This window comes from Acomys russatus, chromosome 26, assembly GCF_903995435.1.
Source record: "Acomys russatus chromosome 26, mAcoRus1.1, whole genome shotgun sequence".
In the NCBI taxonomy this organism is placed as follows: Eukaryota; Metazoa; Chordata; class Mammalia; order Rodentia; family Muridae; genus Acomys; species Acomys russatus.
In genome coordinates, this window is record NC_067162.1 from 30,771,662 (window position 1) to 30,784,310 (window position 12,649).

Here is a 12,649-nt window from a genome sequence, read left to right on the forward strand (position 1 = left end):
CCATCTGTAGTTTCCTGTAACTACCATCTAACAAAAATCCTGAAGATTCTGAAACTGGATATAGAAGTTTAGTTTTTTTCTCTAGTTCTATATTAATCTGCCATAGGAAAATAATTCTAGACCAGCTATCTCCTGTAGGTTTGGAGTGGCACTAAGTCCATTCCTTAATGGAAAAGCTGTCATTAAGTGCCCAGTTATAGGGGTAGAATGATATCTCAGTGGCTAAAAGCACTTGCTGTTCTTCCAGAGTCTGAGTCCCAGGACCAGCATGTCAGTTCATAACCTACAACTCCAGTCCTGGTGGATCCAGTGCCGCCTTCTGGTTTCGTGGGTACTGCATGTGGTGCAGAGATGTAGGCAAAATATTCATACACATAAAAAACAGTTAAATGTAAAGTCCTAAGCACAAAGGGCAAAGAAGACAAATAATATGTAACCTGTAAGCTTCTGGGGCCCTCTCATCACACCCAGTGCCTGACTGATAGTCAATATGATGCAGGCAGTTAGTTACTATAGCCAAAGTATGCAAGACCCATGTTAGAAGATATGTATGACAAACTTCACAGGGATTTGTACCACCAGTCAGTGATAATTTGAGTGGGTTTTAGAAGATGAATACATGTTTTTAGTAAATTAAAATCAGTGGGCAACTCAGTAAAAGCAGAGAGATTTTGCCAGGGAGAGCAGTCTTTGGCAAAGGTACACAAATGGTACAGTAGAGCATAGTTTTCAAAGACATGAGGATGATATCCCAGGTCTTTGTTGTAAACATAAAATGTATATGTAAACTGGAGCAACTCAAAATAGCAGTTTTTTTATTTGTTATCTAATCCAATCCTTACCATGTAGTACATCTGAGTAGGTGGTAACATTTAGAGTTGGACTTCCCAAATGTCACACCAGTTGTAGATATTGCAATAGAGCTGAGGCTGGAATTGTTATTCTAGATATAGCTCTTGTACCACTACAGCTGCCACTCAGTGTGGTGTGGATGGGAGAAGGAATTAGGTCTATGTTCTTTTGTTTTAAGACATGGCCTCATTAGATAGCCCAACCTAGCCTTCCTCAGCTTCATAGAGACTCTGTATCAAAAAGAAAGAACAGATCAGGCAGTGGTGGCACACCCCTTTAATCCCAGCTCGAGAGGCAGAGGCAAGCAGATCTCTGTGAGTTCGAGGCCAGTCTGGTCCACAAAGAGAGTCCAGGACAGCTAAGGCTACACAGAAAACCTGTCTCAAACAAAACAAAACAGGCTATTGAATTTTCTCATTGCCACTTATCAGAAAACTCGGTAAAGCTGGTTGATGCCAACCTGTAAACGGAGTGAAAAACGTAGTCTGTATTCTATACACCACAGATACCTGAGCTGTATAATTTTTTATTTTTACTATTTATTTATTTATTGTGTAATTTTTTAAATTGCATTTTTTGAGGTTTAACCTAAGCTTTTCAAGTGAATTTCTTTTCAGCTGCACATTCTATACTAGCATACTACTGTAGGGTCACATTCCTGGCCATTTGTCAGGTGACTTTTGTTTGGATTTTTTTTGTGAATGTCTGCTTTTGTTTTTTAAGACAGGATTTCACTATGTAGAATGCTGGCCTTGAATAGAGATCCACCTGCCTTTGCGTCCCAAGTACTATGATAAAAGGTATGCAAGTCCACAGCTGGCCCACGTGTCTGCTCTCAAGATGTAATTTTTCTTGAGCCTTTCTATGAGTTTGAGGGTCTACAGGGTGAGTTCCAGGATATCAGGGCTACACAGAGAAACCCCATCCTGAAAAGAACAAAAATGCTTAAGCAAAACACACACACACACACTCCAGATTTTAGACAGACAGATATACATACATACATACATACGCACGCACGCACGCACGCACGCACGCACGCACGCACGCACATCTGGTGGTGGTGGCTCACGCCTTTTTTTTTTTTTTTTTTTTTTTTTTTTTTTGGTTTTTCGAGACAGGGTTTCTCTGTGTGGCCTTGGCTATCCTGGACTCACTTTGTAGACCAGGCTGGCCTCGAACTCACAGCGATCCGCCTGCCTCTGCCTCCCGAGTTCTGGGATTCAAGGGGTGCGCCACCACACCCGGCTGGCTCACGCCTTTAATTCCAGCACTTAAGATGCAGAGACAGGCAGATCTCTGAGTTCGAGGCCAGCCTGGTCTACAAAGCAAGTTCCAGGACGACTAGGGCTACACAGAGAAACCTTGTATCAGGGGAAAAATACATAAATAGAAATAATCACAGTTACCTTTTAAACTTTTAAAATAAAATTATAGTATTGCAATCCTGGACTAGTGGTTTCAGAGCTTTACTTTGTGATTGAGCTAATTAAATTGTGTTACAACTTTCCATTAGAGTTTTCCCTCCCACTTGTCTTCCTTTGTTCATAGACTAACAGAACCAGAGCTGCAGCTCTTCCCTCAGAGAAGAGGATGCACATTTAGTGTAGTTCAACCTTCCGCTGTGGTGAAAGCTGCCACTGCCACTTGGCGGCTCTAAGCAGCAACATGTTGATCCTGAATGTAGGTCAGTTGCTGATTTGACAGTTGAAGATCTAGATAGTCCCTCAGCTGCTTCAGCTCCGCGTGTTGTAAGAAGGAGGTGCTAGCTTGGTGTGGTGGCAGATTGTTGAGCCTGCTCTACAAGAGTCCAGGACAGCCAGGCTACACAGAGAAAAACCCTGTCTTGGGGAGGGAAAAATAGGTGCTTGCTGGGTTTGTTTTCCTTTGCTTTTAAAAATGTAGATCCGTGCTAATAGCCCAGGCCCCCAAGTGCTAGAATTATAGATGTCTGATACAATGCCTGCCTTTTAAAAGCAAAGGAATAATAAACACAAGATTCAAATGGTTACTGGACAGGGGTAGAGAAGCCTATTATGGAGGATGAGTGGAGAGGTAAATATTAAATATGTCTCCTAAAGTTGTTTTGGTACATTTATTGGATAGTTGGTTTCACTGGTATTTATTGTGTTTATATACATATCTTATTACATTTTAAGTTATTTTGTGTTTCTGTGTATGAGCAGTGGTGTTCATTGTATTTACATAAATATTTTATTACATTTTTATTTATTTTGTGTGTATGTGTATAGGCAGGAGAGTCCCTGGAAATGATTGTGGAGTTCAGAGGACAACTTATAGGAGTCAGTTCTTTTTCTTTCTTTCTTTCTTTCTTTCTTTCTTTCTTTCTTTCTTTCTTTCGTTGTTAGAGATAGGGTTTTTCAGTGTAGGCTTGGCTGTTCTGGACTGGCTTTGTAAACCAGGCTGGCCTCGAACTCACAGCGATCCGCCTGCCTCTGCCTTCCGAGTGCTGGGATTAAAGGTGAGCGCCACCACTGCCTGGCTTTGAGTCAGTTCTTTTTCAACAATATTGATTCCAAAATCAAATTCAGTAACCAAGCTTGGTGTCACGTACCTTTAACCTCTGAGCCATCTTGCTGGCCATAGACAACTATATTTAAATAATACAGGAAGGCATTTATAGCCAGTAGGGGACAGGATATCATCAATGAGATATATAATTACTCCATTTGTGGGTCCTAGGGGATATAAAAACATAGATAAATTTCTCCTTTAACTGGAATACTGGGATCTCATTTGGCCACATACATGTATCATTAGCCTTCAAATGTATTTATTAAATCTTTTAAAAAAATAATTTATTTATTGCATATGAGTGCTTTATCTGCTGAAGAGGGTATCAGATTACATTATAGATGGTTGTAAGCCACCATGTGGTTGCTGGGAATTGAACTCAGGACCTCTGGAAGAGCAGGCGGTGCTCTTAACCACTGAGCCATCTTTCCAGCTCTCAAATGTATTTATGATGAAGAATTTCAAAGGTTTAAAGAACTAATAAAGAATGCTTATGTAGGGCTGGAAAGATGACTCAGAGGTTAAGAGCACCCACAGGCTGCTTTTCCAAAAGTCCTGAGTTCAATTCCCAGCAACCACATGGTGGCTCACAACCATCTATAATGCGTTCTGGTGCCCTCTTCTGGCATGAAAGCATACGTGCAGGCAAAACACTATAAACTTAATAAATAAATAAATAAATTTTAAGTGCCTGCTGCGCCTTTAATCCCAGCACTTGGGAGGCAGAGGCAGGTGGATTGCTGTGAGTTCAAGGCCAGTGTGATCTGCAAAGCGAGTCCAGGACAGCCAAGGCTACACAGAGAAACCCTGTCTCGAAAAACAAAACAACACAAAAAAGAATGCTTATATTGACTTGGGTTGTAGCAAAAGATTCAGGACCTTAAGATTCTACCATCTTGGAATATGCAGTAAGAAAAATTAGTTTTAAGCTGAGTGTGGTGGTGTATGCCTTTAATCCCAGAATTATCTCTGCCAGCCTAGTTTATTACATAGTGAGCTGCAGGACAGCTAGAGCTTCAAAATAAAGAGACCCTGCCTAAAAACGAAAGGGAAAAAGAAAAAGTAGTTTCTAGATCCAGTGAAACATTTGAAAAAAATCTTTTGCTATATCAAGTGAGTTTATGTATCTCCACAAGAGCAACTTAGTTGTAGCCTTTAAAAATAAATTGCTGCTGGGTGTAGTGATGCACTTCTTTGATCCCAGCACTCGGGAGGCAGAGGCAGGCAGTTCTTCTGTGAGTTCGAGGCCAGCATGGTCTACAGAGCAAGTCCAGGACAGCCAGGGCTGTTACACAGAGAAACCCTGTCTTGGGGGAAAAAATTGCTGCATGTGGTGGTGCACATCCTTAATCCCAGAGTTTGATAGGCAGATCTCTGAGTTTGAGGCCAGAATGAGCTACATAGTGAGACCTTTTCTCAAAAAACCAAAGCAAACAAAAATTTATTTATTTTTTTGTGTGTATGGTGTTTTGTCTGCATGTATGCCTGTGTACCACAATATGTCCCTGGTGCCCTCATATCCCCTGTGACTGGGGCTACAAGTGGTTGTAAGCTGCAATGTAGGTGCTTAGAATTGAACCTGGGTCCTCTGGGAAAGTAGGCAGTACTCTTATCCACAGAGCCATCTCTCCAGCTCCAGGTGTAATCTTTTTTATAACAAGGTATAAAATGTAAATTTTTAGGCATTTATCAGAGTGTAGGAAAATGCTAATTCAGAACATGGCTGTTCTGGCAAGCGATCACATCCAAAGACCTTCTAGGTCTGTGTGATCCAGCTGTAATACAAACACATCTTCAGTCCAAGAGACAGAGGCAAACAGTTGAGTTCAAGGCCAGCCTGGTATAGAGCAAGTATCAGGTAAAGAAAAGCTTAGGTCCAGGCGTAGTGGTACATGCCTTTAATCCCAAACGAAGGTAAAGTTAGTTTGTAGAAGGAAGTACCCATGTTTGAAAGTGATGTCTAATTGAGTGGCAGAAAAGGTGACAAATCAGAGACTTGACAGAGCAAGATACACCCAGCTACTTAAGAGGCAGTTTTCCAGAGAGAGCAGGCAGTTTTACCAGGACAGTAATAGAGAGGTGGTTTGCAGAGAGAGAACTCAGGTGAAGATGGAACAAGCCAGAAAATGAGAAGAAGCCAGATTAGAGTAGATTGCTGAGTAGTCTGAGGCCAAGCAGAGCAATTTTGGGCCAAGAGAGAAGCCAGATTAAATAAGACAGCTGGTAGAAGAGTTTGAGCCAGAACAGCTGAGTTGATCCAGCCAGCAAGAGCTTAGGAAGAGCAGGTAAGGTCGAACTCATTAAGCAGTAAGTCTCAGAGGCCGAAAACATTCTAGGCCTAGATTAGATTATGCAGAGGCTAGAAGCTTCCAGGACTAGGCCTAGGCCAGCAGGAGGAAGCAACAACTGAGCCTTTACATCGGAGAGCTAAGCTTTCTCCCAGTACTCTGTGACTACAAATACTATGACTGAAGTTTGAATCCAACTTTATATGAAACTTAAGTACTCTTGCATGTGTTAAGTAGTTTGGAGAGCATCTGGACTCTCTAAACATACCAGTAGGTTTGTAAAGTCTGCTCTGGTACAATAGCAAATCCAGTTTCTTAAAGATAAGTTATTCTGTTTTACAATTTTGTGTTCTCTTTTCAAGTTACTTAGAAGATGGATTTGTTTATTTTTTTGAGATAGAGTTTCTCTATGTGTATCCCTGGCTGTCCTGGAACTTACTGTGTAAAGGCTAGCCCGGAACTCACAGAGATCTGCCTGCCTCTGCCTCCCAAGTGCTAGGAATCAAGCCTAGCCTGACTTGAAGATGGGTCATTACTAGAGTCAAAAGCTTTGTTTTGGGTGCTGGTTCTTCTATTCTTACACCCCTTGTAATAATCCCTGTGAGGGTGGTGGTATAGAGAGTTCATTTAAAGGACTAGAGAGATTACTCACTGAACCCGGGTTCAATTCCCATTACCTATGTGACAGCAGCTGACAACCACTTCAGTTGCAGAGAATCTGATGCCCTCTCTGGCTTCCTGGAGCACTGCATGCGTGTGATGCATAGACATACATTCAGGCAAACACTCAAACACATAAATCTTTAAAAAGATATCTCATTTATAGCTGTTACATTTACACCAGCAATTTATTCTCTATACTTCAACTGGATATGAGGTATGAACCTCTCCCCACCCCCAAATAGAAGGAATGTTTTAACAGATGATAAAGGATTGAAGTCTCAAAGTTGTTAAGGAGAACGTTCCCAATATTAGTGGAAGAACCCAATAAGCCTTTTTCTTTTCTAGAATGTGTCAACATAATTGGCCTCACCTACACTAACATTACAGTAACTCCAAGCATCCCTTAGGTGAAATCCCAATTAGTTCTCTTCTGTAATTTGCAGGGTTGTAGCCCACCCCAAGTAATTGAACAGAGCTTATTGGGACACCAGGTGGTTAGAGCAGTACCCTCAAAAACAGAAGGCCCACACAGCTACCCACCCAGGGCTCCACCACTATGTGTTTGTAGCTTGCAGTGTTATTTGTTTGTTTTGTTTTGCTTAATGTAACACAAAAGCAGTTAACCCAAAGCAAAAGTGAGAACATGCTCTACTCCTCAACCCCTCTTTTATTTCTTTCTAAAGTAGCCAGACTTTTCTTGTCTTTTGTTGTATGTCTTCTGAACATAGTCTAAGAACTGATGAAGGTGTAGAACGTCTGCCCTGCCTCTGAGGTTCCCCAAATCTCCCAGAGCACCAGCACATAACTCCCTGTCTCTACTTCCTACATGTCTGCATAGAACTGCCTGTCTCTACTTTCTGCATGTCTGCATAGAACTGCCTGTCTCTACATTCTACATGTCTGCATAAAACTGCCTGTCTCTACATTCTACATGTCTGCATAAAACTGCCTGTCTCTACATTCTACATGTCTGCATAGAACTGCCTGTCTCTACTTCCTACATGTCTGCATAAAACTGCCTGTCTCTACATTCTACATGTCTGCATAGAACTGCCTGTCTCTACTTCCTACATGTCTGCATAGAACTGCCTGTCTCTACTTTCTACATGTTTACATAGAACTGCCTGTCTCTAGATTACTTGTCCCAGTGCTTTATACCTTACAAATTGAAATGTGCTCCCCTCTATTCCTTTATTTGTTTCTCTATCCTTATTTTTTCCCTTTATTCCATTACCTGTGTAAGCATGTTTCTTACAGAAGCTTTCTTTTGTCTGACCAATAAGAGTTGCATGTAGTCAGGACATGTTCACGTCCCTGATCAGGACCCCATCCAGGCACCACTTTGCTGGTTCTTGCACAGCTCCAGGGACTTGACGTAGCTGGGGCAGTAGAGGAATGAAGAAATGAGACCTGAACACACAGAAAAGCTCGAGTTGGGTGGACTGGGCTCTCTGATAGAGAAACTTCAGCGCTCCAGAAATTTAGCATGTTTATAATATACAGTTGAGCAGAGAGTCAGGGTTATTGTGCCTGAATTAAGAAGACAGATTTAGCTAACCATGTAGGAGCAGTCTCTGTAAGGGAACAGTCTTCAGACCTTAAATGTCTAGATGGAGAAAGCTATGATGGATATTTTCCTGTTGGTGCCAGTGAGGGTCAGCAGATAGTTTCAGACCCTTTCAAATTTAAGTTATGGATGGTTGTCTGCAAGAGTGGCAGGTGCTCTTTACCACTAAAGCCATCTCTTTAGTCCAGCACTAACATGTTTTTGAGATAAATTCTCATGCAGCTTAGACTGGCCTTGAACTAGCTGTATAGCTGGGGCTGGCCTTGGTCTTTTTGCCTCCACTTACTAAGTGATAGGATTATAAACGTGTATTGTTGTGACAGTTTTTTGTTGTTGTTGTTGTTGTTGTTTGAGACAGAGTTTCTCTGCATAACCTTGGATGTCTTGGAACTAGTTCAGTAGACCAGGCTCTCGAACTCACAGAGATCCACCTGCCTCTAAATCCCCGAATGTTGGTATGACAGGCTTACTCCACCATGCCTGGTGTCTTTTTTTCTCTTTTCAAGATTTATTTTTTTTAAAGTGTGTGTGTGTGTGTAGGTGTAGGTAGGTAGGTGTACATGAGAGTCTACGGGTGCCTTTATAGTCTAGAGAGGTATTAGATCCTCTGAGGTGGAATTTTAGGCCTGATAGGATTTTGAGACTCATATTTGTTTCCTCTGCAAGAGTAATACATGTTTTTGATTGCTTAGCCATCTCTTCAGTCCTGAAGTTTGTGGAGTTTGTTGTTTTTGATCTATAAACACTGCTCCAAGGAATTATAAGGATGCTGGAAGACTGCTGCTTTCAATGGAACACAGCAGTGAAGAACCAGCAACTTATGTACTAAGTCACACCTCTTTGCCAATGTTGATGCCTAACCCAGAGTCACACATCCCACCAACACTTTGAAGTCTGTTTTGGAGGATTCCTTTACAACAAGATTGGGCACCCTTAGAAAAGATCATTTTAACCGGTCTCTTAAAAATAAAAAATAAAAACAAAAAACTTGTCAGTAAAATTATATAATGAAGAATTGCTGGGTTTTGTTTTTAACCCTTTTGTGAGAGTACACTTACTACAAATTGGCTCATCTTTTGTTTGCTTAAGATATGAGTGTGGCCGGGCGTGGTGGCGCATGCCTTTAATCCCAGCACTCGGGAGGCAGAGGCAGGCGGATCGCTGTGAGTTCGAGGCCAGCCTGGTCTACAAAGTGAGTCCAGGATGGCCAAGGCTACACAGAGAAACCCTGTCTCGAAAAACAAAAAAAAAAAAAAAAAAAGATATGAGTGTGGTGCCCACACCTTTAATCCCAGCACTAGGCAGGCAGATCTCTGTGAGTTCAAGGCCAGCCTGTTCCACAAAGGGAGTCCAGGACAGCCAAGGCTACACAGAGAAACCTTGTCTCGAAAAAACAAAATAAACAAAGATAAAGGTATTAATTAGAGTTTACAGATGCAACATACATATTCTTTCCTTTCAAAGTTGAATTTATATGTCTGAGAAGTTGTATAGTAAAGGCCTAGAATAGTTCATATAGGTTAAAGGAGGAGACTTGTGAACTTCTTGTCTATTGTAATAAAAACTATGTGTTGAGTTGGAGAGATGGCTCAGAGGTTAAGGGGTCCTGAGTTCAATTCCCAGCAATCACATGCTAGCTCCCAACCATCTGTAATGAGATTGGGTGCCCTCTTCTGGAGTGCAGGTAATTTTTAGTTTTCTTTTTTTGGTTTTTCAAGACAAGGTTTCTCTAGAGCCTTGGCTGTCCTGGACTGGCTTTGTAGATGAGGCTGGCCTTGAACTCACAGAGATCCACCTGCCTCTGCCTCCCGAGTGCTGGGATTAAAGGTGTGTGCCACCACTGCCAAGCTCAAAAAACTATGTGTTTAAAACTGAATTTACACTGGGCGTGGTATTATGCTGTGTCCTGGAGTCCAGGACAACCAGCCAGGACTACAAGAGAAACCCTGTCTTGAAAAACAAACAAACAAATAAATAAATAAACCTTAAAGCCATAATTGTAAGTTATTTAAAAGCATTACCTTTTTAAGTAAAAATTATTTGTTATGCCCAGCAGTAGTGGTTCATGCCTTTAAATCCTAGCACCCAGGAGACAGAGGCAGGTGGATCTCTGAGTTCCAAAAAACATAAATGATTTGGACTCCAGTATTAGATTGTCTAGTAAAATGTGGGGAGCCATTATACATAACAGTAATTGATAAGTAAAGGAGAATTACATTTCTCTTACTCAGGAAACAAAACAAAACAGAACAAAAAACAGTGCTGGGCAGTATAGTGGATTGTTCACCCTCTGGTTTGTTCCATTCAGTAGTGATGTTGTCTTCTTTGACACAGACCAGTTTATGTCTGACTTGGAACACCAACCATCAGGTTCAACAGAGAAATGGCCTAATCACAGTGAGCTCTCATGTCCAGTTCCTTTCTGGAGAATCTAGAGGGTGAGTGTTGACTGAAATGTATCATCACTGTTCTTGTACCCTAGTCTGGTGTTTGCATGCCGTGGCTCGGTTTGCATGTGCTACAAAGGAGGAGTGTGCACAGGCATCTTCTTTGTAGGCCCATTCATTGCCTTTGTAGGTACACTTTGTGAAATTCTGCTTTTAAAACCTAACCACGCTAAGATTCTCACACCTGAACTTAAAATTTTAGTCTTTGTTTTTTAGTAAGACAGGGTTTCTCTGTGTAGCCTTGGTTGTCCTAGAACTTCTGTACACCCTGTTGACCTGGAACCCAGAAATCCACCTGCCTGTGCCTCCTTAGTGCTGGGGTTGAAGGCATGAGCTGCCACCATCCTGGTCAAGATTTAGTCTAGTTTTATGAGAGAGGCAAGTAATTGTTTAAAAAGATTTGTTAAACAAACGAGAGTTGTACTATATAGATCTTATGGCTTGGGTACTGAAAAGTTTATACTCCTATGGTTCATCTGTGCCTCCATTTGGAAGTAAGTCAAAGCCATAGAACCAGAACATAGTTTCTGTGAAAATAGGACCAAAGTCTTTGGCTGTCTCAGTAGCTGTCTAGGAACAGTCTTCCCTCACTGTTAGAGCAGCTCCTTTTCCAAGTTCTTTTAAAGACACTTATAGGTGAACATGGTGGTGAATTTTCACATTTCTAGCTACTTAGGAGGCTGAAGCAGGAGGATCTGCAATTCAAAGACAGTCTGGGAAATGTAAGGAGAGTGTCTCAAAATTGTATTTGGTTTGTTATTGTCATCTCTTCCTCTTCTTTCTTCTTCTGTCACAGTCTCCCTATGTAGCCCTGGCTGGCCTTGCTGTTTAGACCAAGCTCTCTTTAACTCAGACATCTGTCTGTTCCTGCTTCCACCTCCTAGCAGTAGGATTAAAGGCATGTTCCATCAAGCCCCATCCAAAACCGAAAACTATTATAGTGCTTGTCTAGCATGTAGAGAAGTTTGGGTTCGATCTTCAGTATTGGGAAAAGGGAAGCATGTGATAGAAATTATAAATATGTAGATTTTATTTTATTTTGGTTTTTCAAGATAAGATTTCTCTGTGTAACAGCTCTAGCTGTCCTGGAACTTGCTTTATAGTTCAGGCTGGCCTCGAACTTGTCACGGAGATCCACCTGCCTCTGTCTCCCAAGTGCTGGGATTAAAGGTGTGCGCCACCACTGCCCAACTAAATATGTAGATTCTAATTACCTAAATGGCCTTTGAATTTGATTTTAAGATTAATTTTTTTTTTTTTATGTATGTGGGGTTTTTTTCCTACATATATTGTTGTGTGCTACATGTCTGCAGTGCCCTGGAAGGCCAGAGAGTGCATTGGATCTTCTGAAACTAGAGTTATAGACGGTTGTCAGTTGCCATGAGTTTATATGTAGAAAAGGCCTTAGGTAGCATAATTAACACTCAATAGTTTATGAATTTTAAAAATATATTTTGTATGAATGTTTGATCCACATGTATATGCGCCACATGTGTGCCTGGTACCTGTAACAACCAGAAGAGGCCATTGAGTCCCCTGGAACTGGAGTTAGAGGGGGCTTTGAGCTACCACATGGATGCTGGGAATGGAACCAATGTCTTCTCCAAAAACAGTTGACACTCTTAACTCCTTAGCCATCTCTTTTGCCCTAATATTTTAGGAATTTGAGATCTCCTGATTATCAGATAAGACCCTAGAACCCTGGATTTCTAGCTTTCAAAATCTTGGCCTGTTCTGGTGTCACATGACTCCTGTCTAACTATAATAGGAGCAGAGGTGTTAACTAGAGGAGAGTGGGGCTGGAGAGATGGCTCAGGGATTAAGAGCACTAGTTGCTCTTCCAGAGGTCCTGAGTTCAATTCCCAGCAACCACATGGTGGCTCACAACCATCTATAAGGTGATTTGATGCCCTCGACTGGTGTGCAAGAAGACAGTGCATTCATATACATAAAATCCATAAATAAATAAATTCTTTAAAAAAAATTAGAGGAGGGTGTATGTCTTACTAAGTGTTACTCCTGCTGTGATGAGACACCATGACCAAAAGCAGCTTGGGGAAGAAAGAGACTCACAGTTCTGTGTAACAGTTCATCATCAGTAAGAGCACATGTGATACACGGCATATTCAGGAAAATGCTCAGAGATGATAACTCTTTTTTAAAATAATGTTAAGCTGTGAAAGAATTAGATATAGACAGGATTGTAGAACCTGATGTTTTATTTTGTTGTTTGAGACACAGACGTATCCATATTAAGCACAGAGAGGAAAGATCTAGGAGGGCGATGATACTGAGTA

General features: G+C 41.4%; 1 protein-coding gene across 2 annotated transcripts in view; it reads left to right on the top strand.

Annotated features, from left to right (window-relative positions):
- Nfatc3 (nuclear factor of activated T cells 3) overlaps positions 1-12,649 on the top strand; it is a 68,373-nt gene that overhangs the window by 45,650 nt on the left and 10,074 nt on the right. The window contains exon 10 of one of the 2 annotated variants that reach the window (XM_051169064.1): positions 10,240-10,343. The exons of the other annotated variant lie outside the window; for it this stretch is intronic. Coding sequence (XP_051025021.1) covers positions 10,240-10,340 — 101 coding nt within the window. The 3' untranslated portion in view covers positions 10,341-10,343. The remainder of the gene's footprint in view (positions 1-10,239; positions 10,344-12,649) is intronic. 2 annotated transcript variants of the gene reach the window in all.